Here is a 24,170-nt window from a genome sequence, read left to right on the forward strand (position 1 = left end):
AATCTAACCGTGTATTTAGATTTTTAATTTTGGGTCCCGTTTTTAAATTGGTCTACATTAAGGTCCAAAGGGTCCAAAATTAAACTTAGTTTGATTTTAACAAAAATTGAATTCTTGGGGTTCTTTGATATGCTGAATCTAAACATGTGTTTAGATTTTTGATTATGGGCCCAGTTTTCAAGTTGGTCCAAGTTGGGGTCCAAAATTAAACTTTGTTTGATTTCAACAAAAATTGAATATATGGGGTTCTTTGATATGCTGAATCTAAACATGTATTTAGATTTTAGATTTTTGGCCCAGTTTTCAAGTTGGTCCAAGTTGGGGTCCAAAATTAAACTTTGTTTGATTTCAACAAAAATTGAATATATGGGGTTCTTTGATATGCTGAATCTAAACATGTATTTAGATTTTAGATTTTTGGCCCAGTTTTCAAGTTGGTCCAAATTGGGGTCCAAAATTTAACTTTGTTTGATTTCAACAAAAATTGAATATATGGGGTTCTTTGATATGCTGAATCTTACCATGTATTTAGATTTTTTATTTTGTGGGCCCGCTATCAAATTGGTTCATATTGAGGTCAAAAGGGTCCAAAATTAAACTTTGTTTGATTTCATCAAAAATTGAATTATTGGGGTTCTTTGATATGCCAAATCTAACCGTGTTTTTAGATTTTTAATTTTGGGTCCCGTTTTTAAATTGGTCTACATTAAGGTCCAAAGGGTCCAAAATTAAACTTAGTTTGATTTTAACAAAAATTGAATTCTTGGGGTTCTTTGATATGCTGAATCTAAACATGTGTTTAGATTTTTGATTATGGGACCAGTTTTCAAGTTTGTCCAAGTTGGAGACCAAAATTAAACTTTGTTTGATTTCAACAAAAATTGAATATATGGGGTTCTTTGATATGCTGAATCTAACCATGTATTTTGATTTTGGGCATTGGACCATAATAGGTAAATTAAAAAAATTGAAGTTCTTAGACCACATTCTTTCTGTGTCAGAAACCTATGCTGTGTCAAATATTTAATCACAATCAAAATTCAGAGCTGTATCAAGCTTGAATGTTGTGTCCATACTTGCCCCAACTGTTCAGGGTTCGACCTCTGCGGTCGTATCAAGCTGCGCCCAGCGAAGCATTTTATTTGTACATAAATTAGGCTGTTAGTTTTCTCGTTTGAATTGTTTTACATTGTCATTTCGGGGCCTTTTATAGCTGACTGTGCGGTATGGGCTTTGCCATTGTTGAAGGCCGTACAGTGAACTATAGTTGTTAATTTCTGTGTCATTTGGTCTCTTGTGGAGAGTTGTCTCATTGGCAATCATACCACATCTTCTTTTTTATAAAAGCAAACTTTATCAACCAAAGGAATGAGTGGAAAACAACTGTCATATTTCTGACTTGGTACAGGCATTTTCAAAAGAAATATAGCTAACTAAACCTCTGACTAAACAAACTGGTCATCCATATTGAATGGGTATTGGAATTCTCAAAACTTCCAAAATTGAATATTTATATTTTTAAGTAGTCATGAAAATCTTGTTCCTTTCTAAAGTAGAAGGTTACTTGTTTTACCCCTTGAATTTATAAATAATGTTGAACACCCATTAGGGGCCTTGGGCTGTTTTATGCTCTTTAATCGGGTTGTTGTCTCTTTGACACATTCTCGATTTCCATTCTCAATTTTTTTATCATAAAAAAAAGTGGTCATTAAGAAAATCGAATCTTTCACAAAATGTTGAACTATATACAGAAAATATTTCTAACATACTGTTTCACCTCTAATAACATGACACATGTTTGTTTCAGAATGAGTGGATCTATACACCCCTAATAACATGACACATGTTAGTTTCAGAATCTATACACCTCTAATAGATATAAGAAGATGTGGTATGAGTACCAATGAGACAACTCTCCATCCAATTCAAAATTTGTAAAAAGTAAACCATTATAGGTCAAAGTACGGCCTTCAACACAGAGCCTTGGCTCACACTGAACAGCAAGGTGAGAGTGAGACACATGTTTGTTTCAGAATGAATGGATCTATACACCCCTAATAACACGACACATGTTTGTTTCAGAATGAGTGGATCTATACACCCCATATAACATGTTTCAGAATGAGTGGATCTAAACACCCCTAATAATATGACACATGGTTTTTTTCAGAATGAGTGGATCTATACACCCCTAATAACATGACACATGTTTTTTTCAGAATGAGTGGATCTATACACCCCTAATAACATGACACATGTTTGTTTCAGAATGAGTGGATCTATACACCCCTAATAACATGACACATGTTTGTTTCAGAATGAGTGGATCTATACACCCCTAATAACACGACACATGTTTGTTTCAGAATGAGTGGATCTATACACCCCTATTAACATGACACATGTTTTTTTCAGAATGAGTGGATCTATACAAAGAATCAACCTGAAGCTCCCAATTATACTCAACAAATTTATAGAACCAGCTGAAATGGACTCGGCCACTTTCTTTACACGGTGGAAGGCTTTAAGTTTGTAAGTATTGAATTGCTTATTTACAGTATTAGTGTGTCTGTATTTATCCCTAGCAATATAGAAAAACTCTGTTGTTATTAGTATCCATGGACATCTGGTTAATTTCTATTTTCAAAAAATATCAAATGCAACATTGATAAACTCCGTTATTATTAGTATCCATGGCTATCTGGTTATTTTCTATTTCTATAAATAGGGGCCTCGTTGGCCAATGCAAGTGGTCTAAGTAGTCGAACTACTGAATCACTAGCCTGTCAACACTGAGGTTGTGAGTTCGAATCCCACACATGGCAGGTGTACTCGACTCCAATCTTAATGGATTAGGACTGTCCGTTTTTCTACAAAAAGTCTTGGTTCTCTCCAGCTTCCTACACCAATAAAAACTGACCGCCACGATATAGCACAATAGTGTTAAAAGTGGCTCTAAACACCAATCAATCAATCAATTTCTATACATATCAATAGCAACATTGATAAACAAGGTTATTAGTATCCATGGCCATCCGGTTACTTTCTATTTCAATAAAAATCAATAAAAACATTGACAAACTCGGTTATTATTAGTATCCATGGCCATCTGGTTACTTTCTATTTCTATTAATATCAATTGCAACCTGTACACATTTGGTAGAAAAGTATATAAATGGTAAAATGGTGAATTTCTTTCTATTGAAATGATTTTTTCATGTCAGCCTGGTTTCTTTCTATTTTGATTAGTACGAATGTCGAAGAGTGGACATTTTGCTAGAGTAAGGATTGGTGGGGAATTTTCTTTCTTAATAAGTTTCCATGAAAATTTTGAAATTTTGTTGGCAAATATACATTTCGGTCAAGAGGATTTTTTCCTTTCCAACTGTCAGTGGTATTGGGTATAAGTTCTGTACAACTCTTAGCAATAAACAGCATCTTGTAGCAAATTGTTTTTGATTATGTTTTTCACTACAAACAAAGTTAAGAAAAATTCCACTTACAGTGCTAATTAGTCCCCTACCGAGGAAGTCGAAGGGGACTTTAGGTTTGCACTCTGTCTGTCCGTCCATCTGTCTGTCTGTCCGTCTATCCGTCAGTCCGGCAAATAAGTTTTCCATACTTTTTTTCTTCGTGCTTGAAGATATTGATTTGATATTTGGTATATTGTTTTATCATGACAAGTTACAGATCAAGTTCGCATACCTGCCAACCTTTGAAACCTTCAAAGAGCGAGGTCACCCTCTCAGCTATGACAGCTGAGGGGGAGATTTTGCGCGAACGACATTTTCAAGTGAAATATATGACGTGTTTATTAATACATCTACGAAACACATATAAGAGCTAATAGATATATTTTGTTTCTTTATATATGGTTATATCCTACAGAAGGTGTGTGTTTGTTTCTTTCCTATTTCATCAACTTTGACATTTGAATCCCTTCCGGACAATATTCACCCCAGATACCTTTGTTATAAGAGAGCAATCATGTTGTTACAGGTGCATTTTGTGTGTGCACATATCTACTTCACTAAATTTGGTTCAGTACATATCTTATAAATTTCAATATAAACATTGAACAGAAGTATAGATCTTTTAAGTGATTTTTAAATATAATTATTTTTTTGTCTTAAGGCATACAAAATCTTTTAATTGCCATCCTTTTATGATTCTCTGTTTAATTTGTATTTAGTTTATATTGTTTTATCAATTCACATTATTTTAAGAAGGGTAACTTAAAACAGGATTAAACAGGGGAAGTAACCCGAAATTTCTTTGAAGTGTTTTGCTTGAAGCAACAGTCGTTAATGATCGTTAATTAGTACTATGTTTGACACCCAAGCTGTCAAGTGAATCCATTTAATTTCACATGGTCTGTGATTTACAGGTAAAAACAACCCTCATCAGTGAGACAAAAATGTAATTAATGTTGACTTGTCATTGAAGGTTAAAATATCCCATAGCGGGAGATTCGATACTCCCGCGCGGGAGGGTACCGGCAAGCGGGAGATTTCGCCATTTGAGCGGGAGTCTCCCGCTCAAAACGGGAGGGTTGGCAGGTATGAGTTCAAATTTTGTTCCTGTCTGATTATATTGTGCAGAGTTGTGGTCCTTGGACATAGAAAATTCACTCAAATAATCAGTTTTCTGCACTTTTTTTCGTCATGCTTGGAGATTCTGATTTGATAATTGATTTATAGTTTTATCATGACAAGTTACAGATCAAGTTCGAATTTTGTTCCGGTCTGATGATTTTGTGCAGAGTTATGGTCCTTGGACTTAGAAAAATTCACTCAAATGATGTTTTTTCGTCCTGCTTGAAGATATTGACTTGATATTTGTTATATAGTTTACACCATGACAAGTTATAGATCAAGTTAGCATTTTGTTCCAGTACAATGAATGTTTAACTGGTAGGGGACTATGTATTGCCATGCAATACTCTCAGAATGCTTGTTGATAATGTCTTAATATTCCTGTGAATTCCCTAGATCTCTTAAAATGTTTGAATTCAATGCCAAATAAAAGTCAGCTTACACTTTAAAATAACTCTTCCCATTCCAGTATATGACTTGCAATTGATCAGATTGGGCAACATGAAAGACTAGATTAAAACTAAAAAGAAAGAAAAAACGAACTAACAAACATTAAATTTTACTAATCTTGTACTTAAATAAGCAACACAGCATTTTTCACATGAGGGCAAGATATGCTGAATCTAACCATGTATTTAGATTTTTTATACGACCGCAAAAATTAAAAATTTTTTGGTCGTATATTGGTATGACGTTGGCGTCGTCGTCGTCGTCCGAAGACACATTGGTTTTCGCACTCTAACTTTAGTTTAAGTGAATGGATCTCCATGAAATTTCACCATAAGGTTCAATACCACGAAAGGAAGGTTGGGATTGATTTTGGGGGTTATGGTACCAACAGTTAAGGAATTAGGGGCCAAAAAGGGGCCAAAAATAAGCATTTTTGTAACTTTCAGACAATAACTTGTGTGTAAGTGTATGGATCTCTCTGACATTGTACCACAAGGTTCCATATCACAAAGGGAAGGCTGTAATTGATTTTGGGGGTAATTGCCTCAAAATTTTAGGAATAAGGGGCCAAAAAAGGGGCAAAAAACAAGCATTTTTCTAGTTTCATGACAATAACTTGTGTGTAAGTGTTTGGATATTTCTGAAATTGTACTACAAGGTTCCATATCACAAAGGGAAAGCTGGAATTGAGTTTGGGGGTAATTGCCCGAAACGTTTAGGAATTGGGGGCCAAAAAGGGGCCAAAAATAAGCATTTTTCTAGTTTCCAGACAATAACTTGTGTTCAAGTGTATGGATCTCTCTGAAATTGTACTGCAAGGTACCATACCACAAAGGGAAGGCTGGGATTGAGTTTGGGGGTGATGAATCATAAGGGGGTTCATAAAATTTGGGGGGGGGGATTTTTTTTTTTTTTTTTTCCTTTTTTTCCTTTTTTTTTCTTTTAAAATTTTCCATTTTAAGTTGGTTATTTCTGATTTATATTTAAAAGCAAATAATAATGATATGGTAGGAGATACACACCAAACAGGATATGTAAATTATTATATAATAAGTATTGTGCAATAGCAAGAAATTTTCAATTGCACAGTATTGCACAATAGCAAGAAATCTTCAATTGCACAGTATTGCGCAATAGCAAGAAATCTTCAATTGCACAGTATTGCGCAATAGCAAGAAATATCCAAAAGCACAATATTGCGCAATAGCAAGAAATTGTCAATTGTACAGTATTGCGCAATAGCAAGAAATATTCAATTGCACAGTATTGTGCAAAAGAAGATACTTCGTAGAAATTGCTTATTTCTTGATCAATTTCAATGGGGTTTTATTCTTGAATTCTTGGGGTTCTTTAATATGCTGAATCTAACCGTGTATTAAGTTTTTGGATTTTGGGCCCCGTTTTTAAATTGGTCCACATTGAGGTCCAAAGGGTCCAAAATTTAACTTTGTTTGATTTCATCAAAAATTGAATTATTGGGGTTCTTTGATATGCCGAATCTAACCGTGTTTTTAGATTTTTAATTTTGGGTCCCGTTTTTTAAATTGGTCGACATTAAGGTCCAAAGGGTCCAAAATTAAACTTAGTTTGATTTTAACAAAAATTGAATTCTTGGGGTTCTTTGATATGCTGAATCTAAACATGTGTTTAGATTTTTGATTATGGGCCCAGTTTTCAAGTTGGTCCAAGTTGGGTCCAAAATTAAACTTTGTTTGATTTCAACAAAAATTGAATATATGGGGTTCTTTGATATGCTGAATCTAAACATGTATTTAGATTTTAGATTTTTGGCCCAGTTTTCAAGTTGGTCCAAATTGGGGTCCAAAATTAAACTTTGTTTGATTTCAACAAAAATTGAATATATGGGGTTCTTTGATATGCTGAATCTTACCATGTATTTAGATTTTTTATTTGTGGGCCCGCTATCAAATTGGTTCATATTGAGGTCAAAAGGGTCCAAAATTAAACTTTGTTTGATTTCATCAAAAATTTAATTATTGGGGTTCTTTGATATGCCAAATCTAACCGTGTTTTTAGATTTTTAATTTTGGGTCCCGTTTTTTAAATTTGTCTACATTAAGGTCCAAAGGGTCCAAAATTAAACTTAGTTTGATTTTAACAAAAATTGAATTCTTCGGGTACTTTGATATGCTGAATCTAAACATGTGTTTAGATTTTTGATTATGGGACCAGTTTTCAAGTTTGTCCAAGTTGGGGTCCAAAATTAAACTTTGTTTGATTTCAACAAAAATTGAATATATTGGGTTCTTTGATATGCTGAATCTAACCATGTATTTTGATTTTGGACATTGGACCATAATAGGTAAATTAAAAAAATTGAAGTTCTTAGACCACATTCTTTCTGTGTCAGAAACCTATGCTGTGTCAAATATTTAATCACAATCCAAATTCAGAGCTGTATCAAGCTTGAATGTTGTGTCCATACTTGCCCCAACTGTTCAGGGTTCGACCTCTGCGGTCGTATCAAGCTGCGCCCAGCGAAGCATTTTATTATTTGTGGACCCCGTTATCAAATTGGTTCATATTGAGGTCAAAAGGGTCCAAAATTAAACTTTGTTTGATTTAATCTAAAATTGAATTATTGGGGTTCTTTGATATTCCTAATCTAACCGTGTATTTAGATTTTTAATTTTGGGTCCTGTTTTTTAAATTGGTCTACATTAAGGTCCAAAGGGTCCAAAATTAAACTTAGTTTGATTTTAACAAAAATTGAATTCTTGGGGTTCTTTGATATGCTGAATCTAAACATGTGTTTAGATTTTTGATTATGGGCCCAGTTTTCAAGTTGGTCCAAGATAGGGTCCAGTATTTAAACTTTGTTTGATTTCAACAAAAATTGAATATATGGGGTTCTTTGATATGCTGAATCTAAACATGTATTTAGATTTTTGATTATGGGCCCAGTTTTCAAGTTGGTCCAAATTGGGGTCCAAAATTAAACTTTGTTTGATTTCAACAAAAATTGAATATATGAGGTTCTTTGATATGCTGAATCTAACCATGTATTTAGATTTTTTATTTGTAGGCCCTGCTATCAAATTGGTTCATATTGAGGTCAAAAGGGTCCAAAATTAAACTTTGTTTGATTTCATCAAAAATTGAATTATTGGGGTTCTTTGATATGCCAAATCTAACCGTGTTTTTAGATTTTTAATTTGGGTCCCTTTTTTTAAATTGGTCTTCATTGAGGTCCAAAGGGTCCAAAATTAAACTTAGTATGATTTTAACAAAAATTGAATTCTTGGGGTTCTTTGATATGCTGAATCTAAACATGTGTTTAGATTTTTGATTATGGGCCCAGTTTTCAAGTTGGTCCAAGTTGGGGTCCAAAATTAAACTTTTTTTGATTTCATCAAAAATTGAATATATGGGGTTCTTTGATATGCTGAATCTAACCATGAATTTAGATTTTTTATTTGTGGGCCCCGCTATCAAATTGGTTCATATTGAGGTCAAAAGGGTCCAAAATTAAACTTTGTTTGATTTCATCAAAAATTGAATTATTGGGGTTCTTTGATATTCCTAATCTAACCGTGTATTTAGATTTTTAATTTTAAGTCCCGTTTTTTAAATTGGTCTACATTAAGATCCAAAGGGTCCAAAATTAAACTTAGTTTGATTTTAGCAAAAATTGAATTCTTGGGGTTATTTGATATGCTGAATCTAAACATGTGTTTAGATTTTTGATTATGGGCCCAGTTTTCAAGTTTGTCCAAGTTGGGGTCCAAAATTAAACTTTGTTTGATTTTAACAAAAATTGAATATATGGGGTTCTTTGATATATATGCTGAATCAAACCATGTATTTTGATTTTGGACATTGGACCATAATAGGTAAATTAAAAAAATTCAAGTTCTTAGACCACATTCTTTCTGTGTCAGAAACCTATGCTGTGTCAAATATTTAATAACAATCCAAATTCAGAGCTGTATCAAGCTTGAATGTTGTGTCCATACTTGCCCCAACTGTTCAGGGTTCGACCTCTGCGGTCGTATCAAGCTGCGCCCCAGCGAAGCATTTTATTCTCTATTGTTTTTTATATACTGTGGTTTGTTGTTTGATCATTTTTTGCCAAGGCTTTGTCAGTTTGTCATTGACTTATGAGTTTTAATATCACTATGGTATGCTCCTCATTTATTGCCATTGCTTTGTCAGTTTGTCTTTGACTTATGAGTTTGAATATCCCTTTGCTATCCTCCCCTCTCCTTTATTGCCATGACGCTATCAGTTTGTCTTTGACATATGAGTTTGAATATGCCTCTAGTATTTTCGCTCTCAATTTAACATGTTTAAAGAATTTTTTTTATATCCCTGCTTTCAAAAAGTGGGGGTATACTGTTTTACCTCTGTCTGTCCATTCGTCAGTCCATCCATCAGTCTGTCCCATGAATATTTTTCGTCGCATCTTTCTCAGGAACTACATTACAAGGATTTCTGAAATTTGGTTTCAGAGTTTATATGAGTCAGCTCTACCGTGTTATGCGTTTTCAGATTCATCACTCAATAACTTCCTGTTTACCTTATACTTTGAGCAGGGTGGGGGTATCATTAGTGAGCAGTAGCTCACAGATTCACTTGTTTATTTTTGTTTTGTAGACCTAACCAAGAATGTCAGAGAATATTTAAAGCACAGTTTCCTATGGACATTGAACAGGTTAAAACAAAGGTAAATAAAAGTCAGAAGGAAAAAAAATTATAAATTTTAAGCTGAATAATACCTAATCCTTTATGTGTGTTATTGCATTCATAATGATCAAGACTTATAAAAAATGTATGCTGAGGAAAATAATTCTGTCAGGACTTGAAAATCTTATCTTTCATAGCGAACAACATTTGCATTATCTATAACACTACATTGGTAAACTTGCAGAAGAAATATAAATTCTGAAAAATTGTTAAAATAAAAGGTGGTTCTAAAAGTGGGTGTTCTAAATTCAGCTGTGCCTAAGGTAGCTGCAATCTAGTCACTGGAGTGTTGTTTAAACTTATTGAACATATGTTTCAGTTACTTGGATCAAGCATTGTTATTTAAACTTATTGAACATGTGTTTCAGTTACTTGGATCAAGCATTGTTATTTAAACTTATTGAACATATGTTTCAGTTACTTGGATCAAGCATTGTTATTTAAACTTACTGAACATGTGTTTCAGTTACTTGGGTCAAGCATTGTTATTTAAACTTATTGAACATGTGTTTTAGTTACTTGGGTCAAGCATTGTTATTTAAACTTATTGAACATGTGTTTCAGTTACTTGGATTTAGCATGAGTGTGTTACTAGATATTGATCCCAACCCTGAAAACTTTGTATCTGCTGGAATCCTGTACACAAGAACTGCACAAATAGGAATACTGGCTAGACTGGAACCAAATAAACAAGCACAGGTAATTATAATATACACTGAATACTGGCTAGACTAGAACAAAATAAACAAGCACAGGTAATTATAATATACACTGAATAATGGCTAGACTAGAACAAAATAAACAAGCACAGGTAATTATAATATACACTGAATACTGGCTAGGCTGGAACAAAATAAACAAGCACAGGTAATTATAATATACAATTAATATTGGCTAGACTGGAACCAAATAAACAGGCACAGGTAATTATAATATACACTGAATACTGGCTAGGCTGGAACAAAATAAACAAGCACAGGTAATTATAATATACAATTAATATTGGCTAGACTGGAACCAAATAAACAGGCACAGGTAATTATAATATACGCTGAATACTGGCTAGGCTGGAACAAAATAAACAAGCACAGGTAATTATATACACTGAATACTGGCTAGACTGGAACCAAATAAACAAGCACAGGTAATTATAATATACACTGAATACTGGCTAGACTAGAACAAAATAAACAAGCACAGGTAATTATAATATACACTGAATACTGGCTAGACTAGAACAAAATAAGTAGGCACAGGTAATTATAATATACACTGAATACTGGCTAGACTAGAACCAAATAATCAAGCACAGGTAATTATAATATACACTGAATACTGGCTAGACTGGAACCAAATAAACAGACACAGGTAATTATAATGTATACTGAATACTGGCTAGACTAGAACCAAATAAACAAGCACAGGTAATTATAATATACACTGAATACTGGCTAGACTGGAACCAAATAAACAAGCACAGGTAATTATAATGTACACTAAATACTGGCTAGACTAGAACAAAATAAACAGGCACAGGTAATTATTTGTTAGTATATACTGAATACTGGCCAGGCTAGAATCATATGAATAAGCACAGGTAATAATTTGTTATCAATATACACTTAATGTTGGCCAGGCTTGAACCAAATAAGCAAGCACAGGTAAGTTGCATATCTACAAATACTTGAATGTAATTGGTCCGTTAGAATTTTTGTCGGTGGTTTACTTTTCGAAAGACCATGTGGAAACTACTTTTGTAACCTACGTAAAGTTACTAAACACTTATGTCAATTTCATAGTTAAGTTTTCATGCTCAATACAAGAATGTAATCCTGGAGTTGAAAAGAGAAAAATTAACAAATATTTCCAGTTGAGAATAATAGGGTTTAAACACATTTGTTTAGAGGTTAAAATGTACGTCCATTCTTTAACTTAAATTTGCCTCAAACAAATGTTATGAAAGTTATAAGCAATACTTATTACCACCAAACACGGATCAAGTTAGAATTTGAGTGGCTTCACTTTCACCGTTCTCGAGTTAGTTATGTTCCTTTATAAATGAAAAAAAATACTTTGCCTCAACCAAATGTTAGAATGCTACTTGATGCTTATTACACTGAACACAGATCAAGTTTAAATTGGGTGGCGTTTTTTCATAATTCTTGAGTAATGTCCCTCTGTAAATGGAAAAATTGCTGAATTTGTGGTATATTCACAAGTGGAGCATCTGTGTCCCATGGACATGTTCTTCTTTTATCTCGGGTATGCTTTTGCATATATTAAATTGTACCTAAGACTATAAGTAAAATAGCTATTTGGGATCAAATAATTTAATTTCCAATAATAGTTATTGTAGGATGTTAACTGTGCTTAATCAATATATGTCTTCATAATTTTTGAATTACCATCCCTGTGATTTATCTATTACCATACCTGTTTTGTATCCATTACCATACCTGTTATGTAAAATTGAGAATGGAAATGGGGAATGTGTCAAAGAGACAACAACCCGACCATAGAGCAGACAACAGCCGAAGGCCACCAATGGGTCTTCAATGCAGCGAGAAAGTCCCGCCCCCGGAGGCGTCCTTCAGCTGGCCCCTAAACAAATATGTATACTAGTTCAGTGATAATGGACGTCATACTAAACTCCAAATTATACACAAGAAACTAAAATTAAAAATGATACAAGACTAACAAAGGCCAGAGGCTCCTGACTTGGGACAGGCGCAAAAATGCGGCGGGGTTAAATGTATCCATTACCATACCTGTGATTTATCCATTACCATACCTGTGATGTATCCATTACCATACCTATTATGTATCCATTACCATACCTGATATTTATCCATTACCATACCTGTGATGTATCCATTACCATACCTGATATTTATCCATTACCATACCTGTGATTTATTCATTACTATACCTGTGATGTATCCATTACCATACCTGTGATGTATCCATTACCATACCTGTGATGTATCCATTACCATACCTGTGATGTATCCATTACCATACCTGTGATGTATCCATTACCATACCTGTGATGTATCCATTACCATTCCTGTGATTTATCCATTACCATTCCTGTGATTTATCCATTACCATTCCTGTTATGTATCCATTACCATACCTGTTATGTATCCATTACCATACCTGTTATTTATCCATTACCATACCTGTTATATTTATTAATAAGCATACCTGTGTTTTCAGATGTACAGACTAACAATAAGATCAAGTAAAGAGTCCTGTCCTTCCGTGCTGTGTGATTTGTTAGAGAGCCAGTTATAGATCATTCCATACAACAGATGGCTGTTGGTCGTATATTGTTTTTGCATTGTGATAAAGTAGAAATAGACTACATGTACTTTAAACAAAATGATTTTCCATGTAGACAATGAACAGTGTTATACTTTTTTCCTTTGAACATTGAAAAATGATAAGTATGTTTTAATGTAGACATGAAACAGTTTTATACAAGTTTTCATGTAGATAAAGAACTTTGATGAGCATTTTTTTTTTTTCAGAAACATTGAAAATAGTTTGACTATCTTAATGTAGGCATCCAACAGTGTTATACATGTTTTTATGTAGACATTGAACAGTGTAAAACTGTTTTCATGTATACATTGGACAGGGCTGTTCTATTTTCATGTAGACATTGAAGAGGGCTATACTCTTTTCATGTAGACATTGAAGAGGCCAACACTCTTTTCATGTAGACATTGAACAGGACTATACTTTTTTCATGTAGACATTGAAAATTGTTATACTCTTTTCATGTAGACATTGGATAGGATTTTTACTTTCCATTTGTACAATGAAAAATGTACAACATTGAGTTGTTCATAAATTAATGTAGTTTTGTGTATATAAAAAAAAGGAGAGCATCTACATCTTTAGCTTTGCTTTGTTGTTAAAAATATAAGAAGGCAAAATAAAACGAATCTGAAGTTTATCTGCATCTGTTAAAAGGCTGCAGTGTGATGTCATAAATGAAAAATAATATTCATTTTGAAATGTTTAATTTGTCCTATTGGGATAATAATTCAATTTTATCAATTTTAGTTTTTTCCTTCTTCCTATAAAATGATAAAAACCATGATTTAGATTTAAATGTTAATATTATTTGAGTGGGCATGGAGATATCAACTGTTTACTATAAATTCATTGAAGTTGTGAGGATGTATGCAAGCAATAACTTTGGAATGGATATTGGCATTCAGAGGGCATGAAATAAAATGAAATGGAAAAAGGGGCATTGATGACCAGTCTTAATTTTTCACAAAACTTATATAATAGCAAAAAAGTTAGTGATCTATTGTCACATATATGACGTAGGGAAATCTTTGACACATTGTGTGTGAAGTTTGGATTAGTATCTTGATTCCAATCGTAGCATGTAAAGGGGGATATCTGCATGGAAGAACGCGAAATAAAATTGCCATTTCACGATGAACGAACAATTAAAATTTTCTTGCACGTTGATCTTTTTACTGATTTCACAAAACACGGTGAATAACGAACCTTTTTCACGGCTGCACGTGAAATAAAAATGGCAAAACAGGTTGCACGAAAATAACCCTTTACCACCCTCGTAAAATTCTGTGTTGATTTGTCAGGAAAGTAAGAAAGATATCAAGTATGAAATATTGTGTCATAGTTTTCTATAGGGATTTGAAGATGAACTTTGATAAATCAGGCTGGTGGTTTTCTCTGTTGAATTGTATTACACTTTGTCATGTCAGGACCTTTTAGGGCTATTCCATTAAAATGTATGTGGGAGGGTAGGAAGGGAATTTTAGTTATTGAATGTGGGTCATGGGTCTTTTTTCAGTATGCGTCTATTACCATTATGCAAAATTATCCAAAAAAAATGGTTCTTGGTTGTAGGGATATTTTGAAAGTCCCTTCCTACCCTCCCACATACATTTTAATGGAACAGCCCTTATAGCTTACTTTATGATTATATTCATTGTTGAAGGTCGTATTGTTACCTTTAGTTGCTTACATCTTTCTTGTTTTATTTTGGGTAATTACTTAATCCTTAAATCTGTTTAAACCAAATTAATGAGGAGAAGGATCGACTTGCCTCTTTTAATTCTTATTAAAGATTAAATGAAAATAAAAATACCTGTTAATTTTCAGCAATTTAAAGGCAGGATATATTTATCTTAACGAGTAATTTTATCGGAAATGAACCGGTAAATTTATTTTTGATATGTTAACCAAGATAAAAAGAAGATATGAAATCTCTACATGGAGCAAGACCTAATGAGTCAACAGGGTAATTGAAGACCCATTGGTGGCCTTCAGGCTGTTGTCTGCTCTATGGTCGGGTTATTGTCTCTTTGACACATTCCCCATTTCCATTCTCAATTTTATTTAATAGTTTCCTACTGTGCATGCATGTCCTACCATGCAAATCAACTCAGTAAAAATGTCCTGATATCAAATACATGTAAATTTACAGAACAGGTGACGTTTCGGTTACCTTTAAATGAGGGGCCTGATAGGGGGGGTCTCATCACGATTCATGAGATGATTTTTTGGTCAATCACGATTCACAGAAAATAAATTTCCATGATCACGGATCACGAAAATATAGAAAAAAAAAAAATCTGTACAAAACGGATCACGATAGCGAAAATGCGCCGATCACAAAGAACGAAAATAACCCATCAGGCCCCTCTTAAATACATGTGAGCTGACACACATCTTATTGGTCAAACAATTGATGACGGTGAATGTAAGACAAGTATCCATGTTAGTTCCATGTTATTTTTCCATCTTCATAACACTGCTGGATCATTAAGGGCAGAGTAATATCTAATCTTTCTAGTTCATTGTTTATTTATAATATATATTTTGAATTTATAATCTATGATATAATGCTTTGTTCATTTCATTGACATTTAATAAAAAAATTATGTCTAGAGTTGTGCTATGTTGAAGTGAATGAAATACTCTTGTTGAAGTGCTATAGTTGGTGTTTATACAACACATATTATATACTGTAAATTTAGAAATTATTGCGTGCATTTATTATTGGGATTTTGTCCTTTTAGACCAAAATGTGATTATTATTTTTGTATACTGAGAAAAAATCTGCTTCATTCATATAAAAAAAATCCAAAATGCGAGTTTAGATTATTGTGGGTGAACCTGTCACATTTTTCGCAATACATGTAATAAAAATATCACAATTATTTCCGAATTTACAGCAGTTGGTGAATTTTTCCAAAAAATGAGCTTGGTAATCTGTTGATTGTGAAGTCCAGATCTTTAGGATCTTCGTGTTGGTTGTATTTATTTATTTGCCAAAGTTGGTGTATGATGTTGCCATTGTACAGACACTGTCATGTCTAATTTAACATTTCTTGTTGCTTAATTCTGCTTTAAAGAACTTTATTATAAGAAATCAGATCTTTATTTACATTTTTGCCATATCTGTACAGTGAGATTCTTTGTCGTGGATAATTTCATTTTGAAATTGACTAGGATTCAATGTTCTTTTAGTGAAGTGGCCAAGTGGTCTAAGTTCTCCTGATCTTTATCGACTAGGATTCAATGTTCTTTTAGTAAAGTGGCCAAGTGGTCTAAGTTCTCCCGATCTTTATCGACTAGGATTCAATGTTCTTTTAGTAAAGTGGACAAGTGGTCTAAGTTCTCCCGATCTTTATCGACTAGGATTCAATGTTCTTTTAGTAAAGTGGCCAAGTGGTCTAAGTTCTCCCGATCTTTATCGACTAGGATTCAATGTTCTTTTAGTAAAGTGGCCAAGTGGTCTAAGTTCTCCCGATCTTTATCGACTAGGATTCAATGTTCTTTTAGTAATGTGGCCAAGTGGTCTAAGTTCTCCCGATCTTTATTGACTAGGATTCAATGTTCTTTTAGTGAAGTGGCCAAGTGGTCTAAGTTTTCCTGAACTTTATCGACTAGGATTGCCAGTTTTCCTACCGAAGGTCGGTGGTTCTCTCCAGCCACTCTGGCTTCCTCCACCCATATAAACTGACCCCCACGATGTAGCCAAGAGTGCTGAAAGTGATGTTAAACATCAGTCAATCAATCATCTTTTATTGTAAAAGTTCCAGAAATATAATTCAACAGGAAATTATTTTAAAGCTAATTTTTGATAATGAAATGAAATTTATTAAAACTTTGTGTATTATAAGTTAGGTAAATGGTTTTGTAGAAAAAAGTCAATTGTACAGTCAAACAAGAAGTGTTTATTGACTTCCATTATCAATAACAAGAATAAAGATTTAAAACATATTATATTTTTTTTTTTAATTTATAGAAATTGTAGTGTTTAGTATAGGTCAGAGGTCATGCTGCAACACGGCAGCTTGATGCAGGGAGAGTTTTCAAATTTTTATGTGCAATAAATGGAGTTTAGATAATGTAGTCGTCTAAGGTTTTCTAAGGTCGGCTTTATAGATGTGTATAAATATGTTTTTATTTTATGTATGTAGCATATCCCAGGCATTTGACAGAACTCTTGTTATATATGTATATCATTATTAGATAATTAATAGAAAGTGCTATATAGTTTTATTTTTGTGTTGACTACAGCTATGTTTATTTTTCCACCACTTTATAAAGTGAAAAACACATGTAAGTCGTATAAAATTGTACTTTTTCTTCAAGAAGGGTTTCTTTTTCGTGACAATTTTTAAAGACTATTTTTGGTCTTCGGTATGTTCATGATGTAAGTAGTATATATATATACTGGTAATGTTTAAACTGTCATTGTACCTTTTATGTGCTGAGATAACTATTCACATTTGTTTAGTATCCATTTTTCTGGCGATAGTCATTAAAACATAAAAATGTTACCATGCAAAATTTAACTTTTGTGTTATTATTCATTATATTGCTTTAAGGTGGTACATATCACAACAGGGAGATAACTCTTTAAAAATCAGCTGAACGTTTAATCATGTTCTGTTGTGAAGGAAATATTAAGCTTCTCAGTGATCAAAATTAGCGTTTGTCAAACTACTATATATCCAATGAAATATTCCGATAAAGTGTGTGGTTCAAGTTTTTTGAAATTTTTATATTTTTATAGAAGGGTCAAAGTAAATATTTTGTCAAAATTTTATGAAAATTAAACGAGCCAAATTAATTTTAGTCAAGGTGTTTGGTACCACCTTAAGAATCTTCGGAAGAAGGGAGAAATGAACCTAGCTAGATGTAAGTTTGCTTGATTTCAATTAGATTTTTCATGAAAACAGAAATAAATCCTTTATGTTTCTGGTGTGTACATTTTTAAGAAACAAAATTAACTAGGAATTTGAGAAAAAAATTTCCTCAATTTGTTAAGAATATTATATATACATTCCCAATTTGTTCAATTGTTTCTTAAATGAATGAATCAGTTGATTGTATGGAAGTTGGTTTGCTTTTTGTAAGAATTTTCTGCTCTAATATCATGGTTTGTGGCCGATCAAATATGGTTATACATCAAATTTTAAATGTAAACATTGTCAAATATTTATAATAATGAATGTATTCATTTTGCTTGTTATAAAGTCGTTACACAACAAGCTTGTTGTAGAACCACGTCTCAGGTTATAAATCTGGAACACAAATGATAATTTTATGTCTGGAGTGTACCAAACCAAGGTTTTTTATAAACGTGTTTTGTGTATGAAAATAAAATCTGTATGTCTTTTGTTTCGAAATAAAAAACAACTTGTTTTTCAAATGCAAAATCATCAGAATTTATATAAAATTTTAGCCCACAGAATATAAAAAAATTAACATTCATTCTGAAAAAAGAAATACTACTGAATTGTTTCCTTTTCTGCACTGTATGAAACCTCTCTGTTAATAATGATTTATAGCCGTATTCCATCTTTTTTGTGTGGAAAAAATGTGTTCTTATAGACAAAAAATACTGTGTTTAAACTATTAGCCTCTAAAGGAACCAATATTCAATATGAATAAAGATAACAATGATACAAACTTCCTCCTGCAGTGTTTGGTACACTGTTGTATTAAAGATTGATAGAGGTGTACCAGCTACTTTTTGTTATAGCCTGACGACAAGCTTGTTTTTTGTTTCATTGCTGTTAGAACCAATGTGTACAATGTAAATGTATAATCTGAATAGACAAAATAAATCCATAAGTTAATATGTCTTTCTCTTGTTTTTATAGCCAATAGTAGGGAAGTAGGTCTAGATTTTTTACATGACTATCAGTCAATACATCAGCCAGTCAGTCATTCATTACGTTACTCAGTCAGTCAGTAAATACGTCAGCCAGTCAGTCATTTATTAGGTCACTCAGTCAGTCAACACGTCAGCCAGTCAGTCATTCATTATGTCACTCAGTCAGTCAACACGTCACTCCGTCAATACATCAGTCAGTCAATGTGTCAGTCCGTCAGTCAGTCAATACATTAGCCAATCAGTCATTTATATCAGTCTTTCAGTTAATACGTCAGTCAGTCAGACTATACGACAGCCAGTCATTGTCAGTCAGACAATATGTCAGCCAGTCATTCAGTCAGTCAAACAATACGTCAGTCAGTCAGTCATTCTGTTAGTCATTTTGTTTCAAGATGCTAACTCAGATACTTTATTTTGGATGAGAACCTTACTTGGATATACGGTCACAAGTAATAAGAGGAAGATCACTATTGATTTTGAGGTCAAGGTCATATTTACTAAAGATAAATCAAATTTTGTGACAAGAAAACTATTTCCAGATACTAACTCAATTGCTTTCTATCTGACTTCAACTAAACTTGTATATATGGTCAGGTATAATTATAGGAATATCCCTTTAGATTTTGAGGTCAATACCTCAAAGGTCAAGGTCTAAGAATAAAAATTTTTTTGCAAAAAAGAGGTTTCTGGTAGCTAACTCAGTTGTTCTATATCAGATTGTAACCATCTTGGATATAGGTTCATGTTTAATGTGAATATGATCTCTATTGATTTTGAGGTCAATACCTCAAAGGTCAAGATCAAAGTTACTAAAAAAAAAGACAGAAATTAGCGCAAATAAGTAGTTTTACTAAATAAAAAACTGCATATGCAACCGTATTTGAATATGTGGTCACATACAATTAGAGGAAGACCCTTTTTGAGAAAGAGGTCAAGGTCATACCTACAAAATGTTTTGTCTAAAACCATTACAGAAAAGAATCATACATTAAAATAAACAGTGAAAACTATGCCATCAAGTCACTATTGAGCTTATCCTCATTACCTGGGGTATGTGAGCTTGCTTGATATTGAATACTGTGGATTCATTTATTGTCTTGGCTACCAATTTTCATGGATATTTTATTTCGTAGTTTTGCAAATAGATATAAGATGATGTGGTATGAGTGCCAATGAGACAACTCTCCATCCAAGTCAATATTTATAAAAGTAAACCATTATAGGTCAAAGTACGGTCTTCAACACGGAGCCTTGGCTCACACTGAACAGTAAGCTATAAAGGGCCCCAAAAATTACTAGTGTAAAACCATTCAAACGGGGAAACCAACGGTCTGATCTATATAAAAAACGAGAAACGAGAAACACTTATGAACCACATCAACAAACGACAACTACAGAACATCAGATTCCTGACTTAGGACAGGTGCAAACAAATGCAGCGGGTTTAAACGTTTTAATGGTACCAAACCTTCACCCTTTTTCTGAAACAATAGCCTGCATACAAACCTATAGAATATTTGCAATTCGTTGAACATTTAAATTCGTGTTTCAACTGTATCCACGAAATCAACGAAAATTTATATTCCATGAATACTAATGAATCCACAGTAATTACTAAGCCAAAATTGTGACAAAGTCAAACTCACCATGGTAAATGATTGATTAGTTGAGTGATGTTTAATATAAAAATAAGAAGATGTAGTATGATTGTCAATGAGACAACTCTCCATAAGAGACCAAATGACACAGAAATTAACAACTATAAGTCTTCTTCTTTCCTCTATATCTTCCTCCAATAGTTGGAGTACACCAACCTTACTGAATTAAGGTTGGTTAATCCTTATAAAAATTATTAATTAAATACCTAACTATTTAAAAATAACATTATGTACAGTTAAATCCCTGCAAAGATACTAATAATAACTTCTATGTACATTAAAAATGGGTCACAGTTTAAAAGTTATTAATAAAATTTTTAAAAATAAAAAAGTTTTGAATATTATTTACAGGGCATGCATTATAGTAAAAAATCTTTACATTCACTAAACAATGTTACTTAAAGGTAAAAATAACGAATTTTCAGCTTCCTGCCTGCTACATGCTGGAGTTACTACATCTGTCTATGAGTACTACTAGGCGATATAAAATCAATAAAATCATGCATATAAGCTTATATGTCCTAAGCGATCTAATTATGCATAGCCATTATCTATCTGTTATATATATATCACCGTACGGCTTCAACAATGAGAAAAGCCAATACCGCATAGTCAGCTATAAAAGGCCCCGGAATGACAAATGTAAAACAATTCAAACGAGAAAACTAACGGCCTGATTTATGTACAAAATAATGAACGAAAAACAGATATGATATACAGTAAAAAACGACAACCACTGAATTACAGGCTCCTGACTTGGGACAGGCACATACATAATATAGCGGGGTTAAATTTGTTAGCGGGCGCCCAACCCTCCACCTAACTTGGGACAGTGGTGTAACAGTACAGCTATAAAAATCAGTTGAAAAGGGCTTAACTCATCAGATAGATACAACACCATTTTCAGCACTTGGCTATTCCGTGGCGGTCAGTTTTTATTGGTGGAGGAAGCCCGAGAGAACCACGACCTTCGGTTGGGAAACTGACAACCCTAGTCAATTAAGATTGGAGTTGTACTCACAACTTCAGTGTTGACAGGCTAGTGATACAGTAGTTGAACTACTTAGACCACTCGGCCACCGAGGACCCTTCTTAGTAAATGATGAATCAGAATGCCGTCTAGGTGTCTGGACATCAACATCAAGTTCAGTTTCTGCATAATCTTTTGGGCAATGAATAATATCTTAAACAACATTTTGTTTCTAATGCCCCAATGGGATGAGGAAGACTTCTATTGAATGTTGGTCAATATTTCACAGGTTAAGGTGATAGAATGAAATTTTGACAAATTCAAGTTTATATTGATGATATCTTGTGGGCAGTATTTGGAAGAAGAAGATCTTTCAAACCATATGTCCAACTTTTGCCAAACTTGTTTTGATAATGCCCCATGGGATAAAAAAAGACTCCTATATGCTATAACGTTCATGACAGCCCATGGAATGAAAAAGACTCCTATATACTTTCATGTCACTATATTAAAGTTCATGACAGCAATTGATAAACTGAAATTTGGGGAAATAGTGGTTTCCTGAAGTCTTTTGAACATTATGTTCAACCGACACAAACTTAGCTGAACAATGCCCCTTGGAAAGTTCAAACCCCTGTTGATTTTTAAATTAGTAGGTAAAAGGTCAGGATCTGATCACAGTACAGCAACCAAATAACACACCAAAAAGTTAAAAAAAATTAACTGTTGACACAGAGGTATGTCTCGCCTGTCGGCATAAAATTCAGAAAAAGACGATCTGATGGACAGCAACATTGCTAATTAATTCAAAGTCGTTGGATTAACTAGTGGGTAGGGCCTCAAAATGGTTGACAAACTGAGATGTACAGACAGCAATGTAACTTTATAGAAAATATTGTCTATTGAGTATTGTAAGTAGTTCTTATCAAACTAACTTAATCAGAAAACTTAGCATTGAAAATTGTTAATTGATTGAAAGTCACTGGACTATGACCTAGGGGCAGGGCCCTGAAATGGTCGTCGAACTGATATGTACTGATAGTAATATAACTTTATAGAAAATATCATTGATCTTTCGCAAGTAGTTCATATCAAACTTACTTAAGCAGAAAACTTATCATTGAAAATTGCTAGTTAATTGAAAGTCACTGAAGCATGGCCTCAAAATAGTCGTCAAACTGATATTTACTGATAGTAATTGCAACTTCATACACAATATAATTGATCTATCACAAGTCGTTCCTATCGAACTAACTTAAGCAGACAACTTAACATTGAAAATGGCTAATTAATTCAAAGTCACTGGACCATGGCCTGAGGGCAGGGCCTCAAAATTGTCGTCAAACTGATATGTACTGACAGTAATGCAACTCAATTACAAAATATCAATGATCTATCACAAGTAGTTCCTATCAAACTAACTTCAGCTGAAAACTTAACAATTGTTATCGCAGCCGTCGCCGTCGCCGGAAAAGCAATTACTATGTCTCGCTTTCCGCGACTGTCGTCGAAGGCGAGACAAAAATGAAAAGACACCCTGTCCTGAAAAGTGTCTGTACACCTAATAAGGCGTTAAAATGACAAAATTTGAGAACAAATTTGACAGAGTCCATAAAAATTCTGCATCAATGCCAACTTCCCTAAAAATGAAAAAAAAGCATAAGTTATAACTAAAGGTAATCCCTGAGAAGGTTCTGACTTAGACGGTGAAAGTATTATAGCTATTCTCATTACAAGGTGTCCGCCATCCATTGCCATTAATATCACAAAACAATTCCTCTGTACTATTGGTCCAATCTGAATCAAACTTGGCAACAATGATCTTTGGGAGTATGTAGCTTTAATAATGTCAAACTTGGCAACACTGATCCGGCTTTGGGAGTATGTAGCTTTAAAAATGTCAAACTTGGCAACACTGATCTTTGGGAGTATGTAGCTTTAAAAATGTCAAACTTGGCAACACTGATCATTAGGAGTATGTAGCTTTAAAAATGTCAAACTTGACAACAATGATCTTTGGGAGTATGTAGCTTTAAAAATGTGTTTGACACTCCCGACTGCGAATCAACATGGCCACATGGCTAAAAATAGAACATAGAGGTAATATGCAAGTAATATTTGTTTAATATATCGAAAACTGTTGTAGATCTGGATTATCTGGCATTGCAAAAATGCTCAGAATGGTAATCTAGCTACCATTCATTTTCATGAATGTAACTACCCATTTGATGTTTTGGTGTCAAAACTATAGTAGACTGAGAGAAACTCTTCGTATGAGTAATTGCACTTCGATGACGATTTGACTCCATTTTACCAATTCAAAAACTGCATTGTCATAAACAGCATGCATAAAATTGAATTTCTTATTTCAAGGAAATTTCTGTACTTTAAATAGCAAAAATTATCAGCAAGTCAAGATCTAAATGGCCAAAAATGGTTGACTCCGTATACATAGGAGTTGCTGTCCTTAAATGACGACGTTAACCTTTCTTTACTTTTTTGGACAATTTTACAGTATAGCAAAACTGTAAGAAGCCTTTTTTGTGTGTTAGTGTTATTAACTAATTAATTAATTAAATGTAATTAAATAGATGTAAAATAGG

The 24,170-nt window shown here is 33.3% G+C and overlaps 1 protein-coding gene across 7 annotated transcripts in view; it reads left to right on the forward strand.

Moving 5' to 3' along the window:
* Positions 1-18,901, forward strand: part of LOC127705235 (AP-2 complex subunit alpha-2-like) — a 68,023-nt gene extending 49,122 nt beyond the window's left edge. The window contains exons 20-23 of one of the 7 annotated variants that reach the window (XM_052209560.1): positions 2,416-2,532; positions 9,663-9,732; positions 10,317-10,451; positions 12,972-18,901. In XM_052209560.1, the coding sequence (XP_052065520.1) occupies positions 2,416-2,532; positions 9,663-9,732; positions 10,317-10,451; positions 12,972-13,049 (400 nt within the window). In that variant the 3' untranslated portion in view covers positions 13,050-18,901. The other 6 variants (XM_052209561.1, XM_052209563.1, XM_052209562.1 and 3 more) reach the window with 6 other exon arrangements.
* The last annotated feature ends 5,269 nt before the right edge of the window (positions 18,902-24,170 follow it).

Source organism: Mytilus californianus, unplaced genomic scaffold (genome assembly GCF_021869535.1).
Source record: "Mytilus californianus isolate M0D057914Y unplaced genomic scaffold, xbMytCali1.0.p SCAF_6, whole genome shotgun sequence".
In the NCBI taxonomy this organism is placed as follows: Eukaryota; Metazoa; Mollusca; class Bivalvia; order Mytilida; family Mytilidae; genus Mytilus; species Mytilus californianus.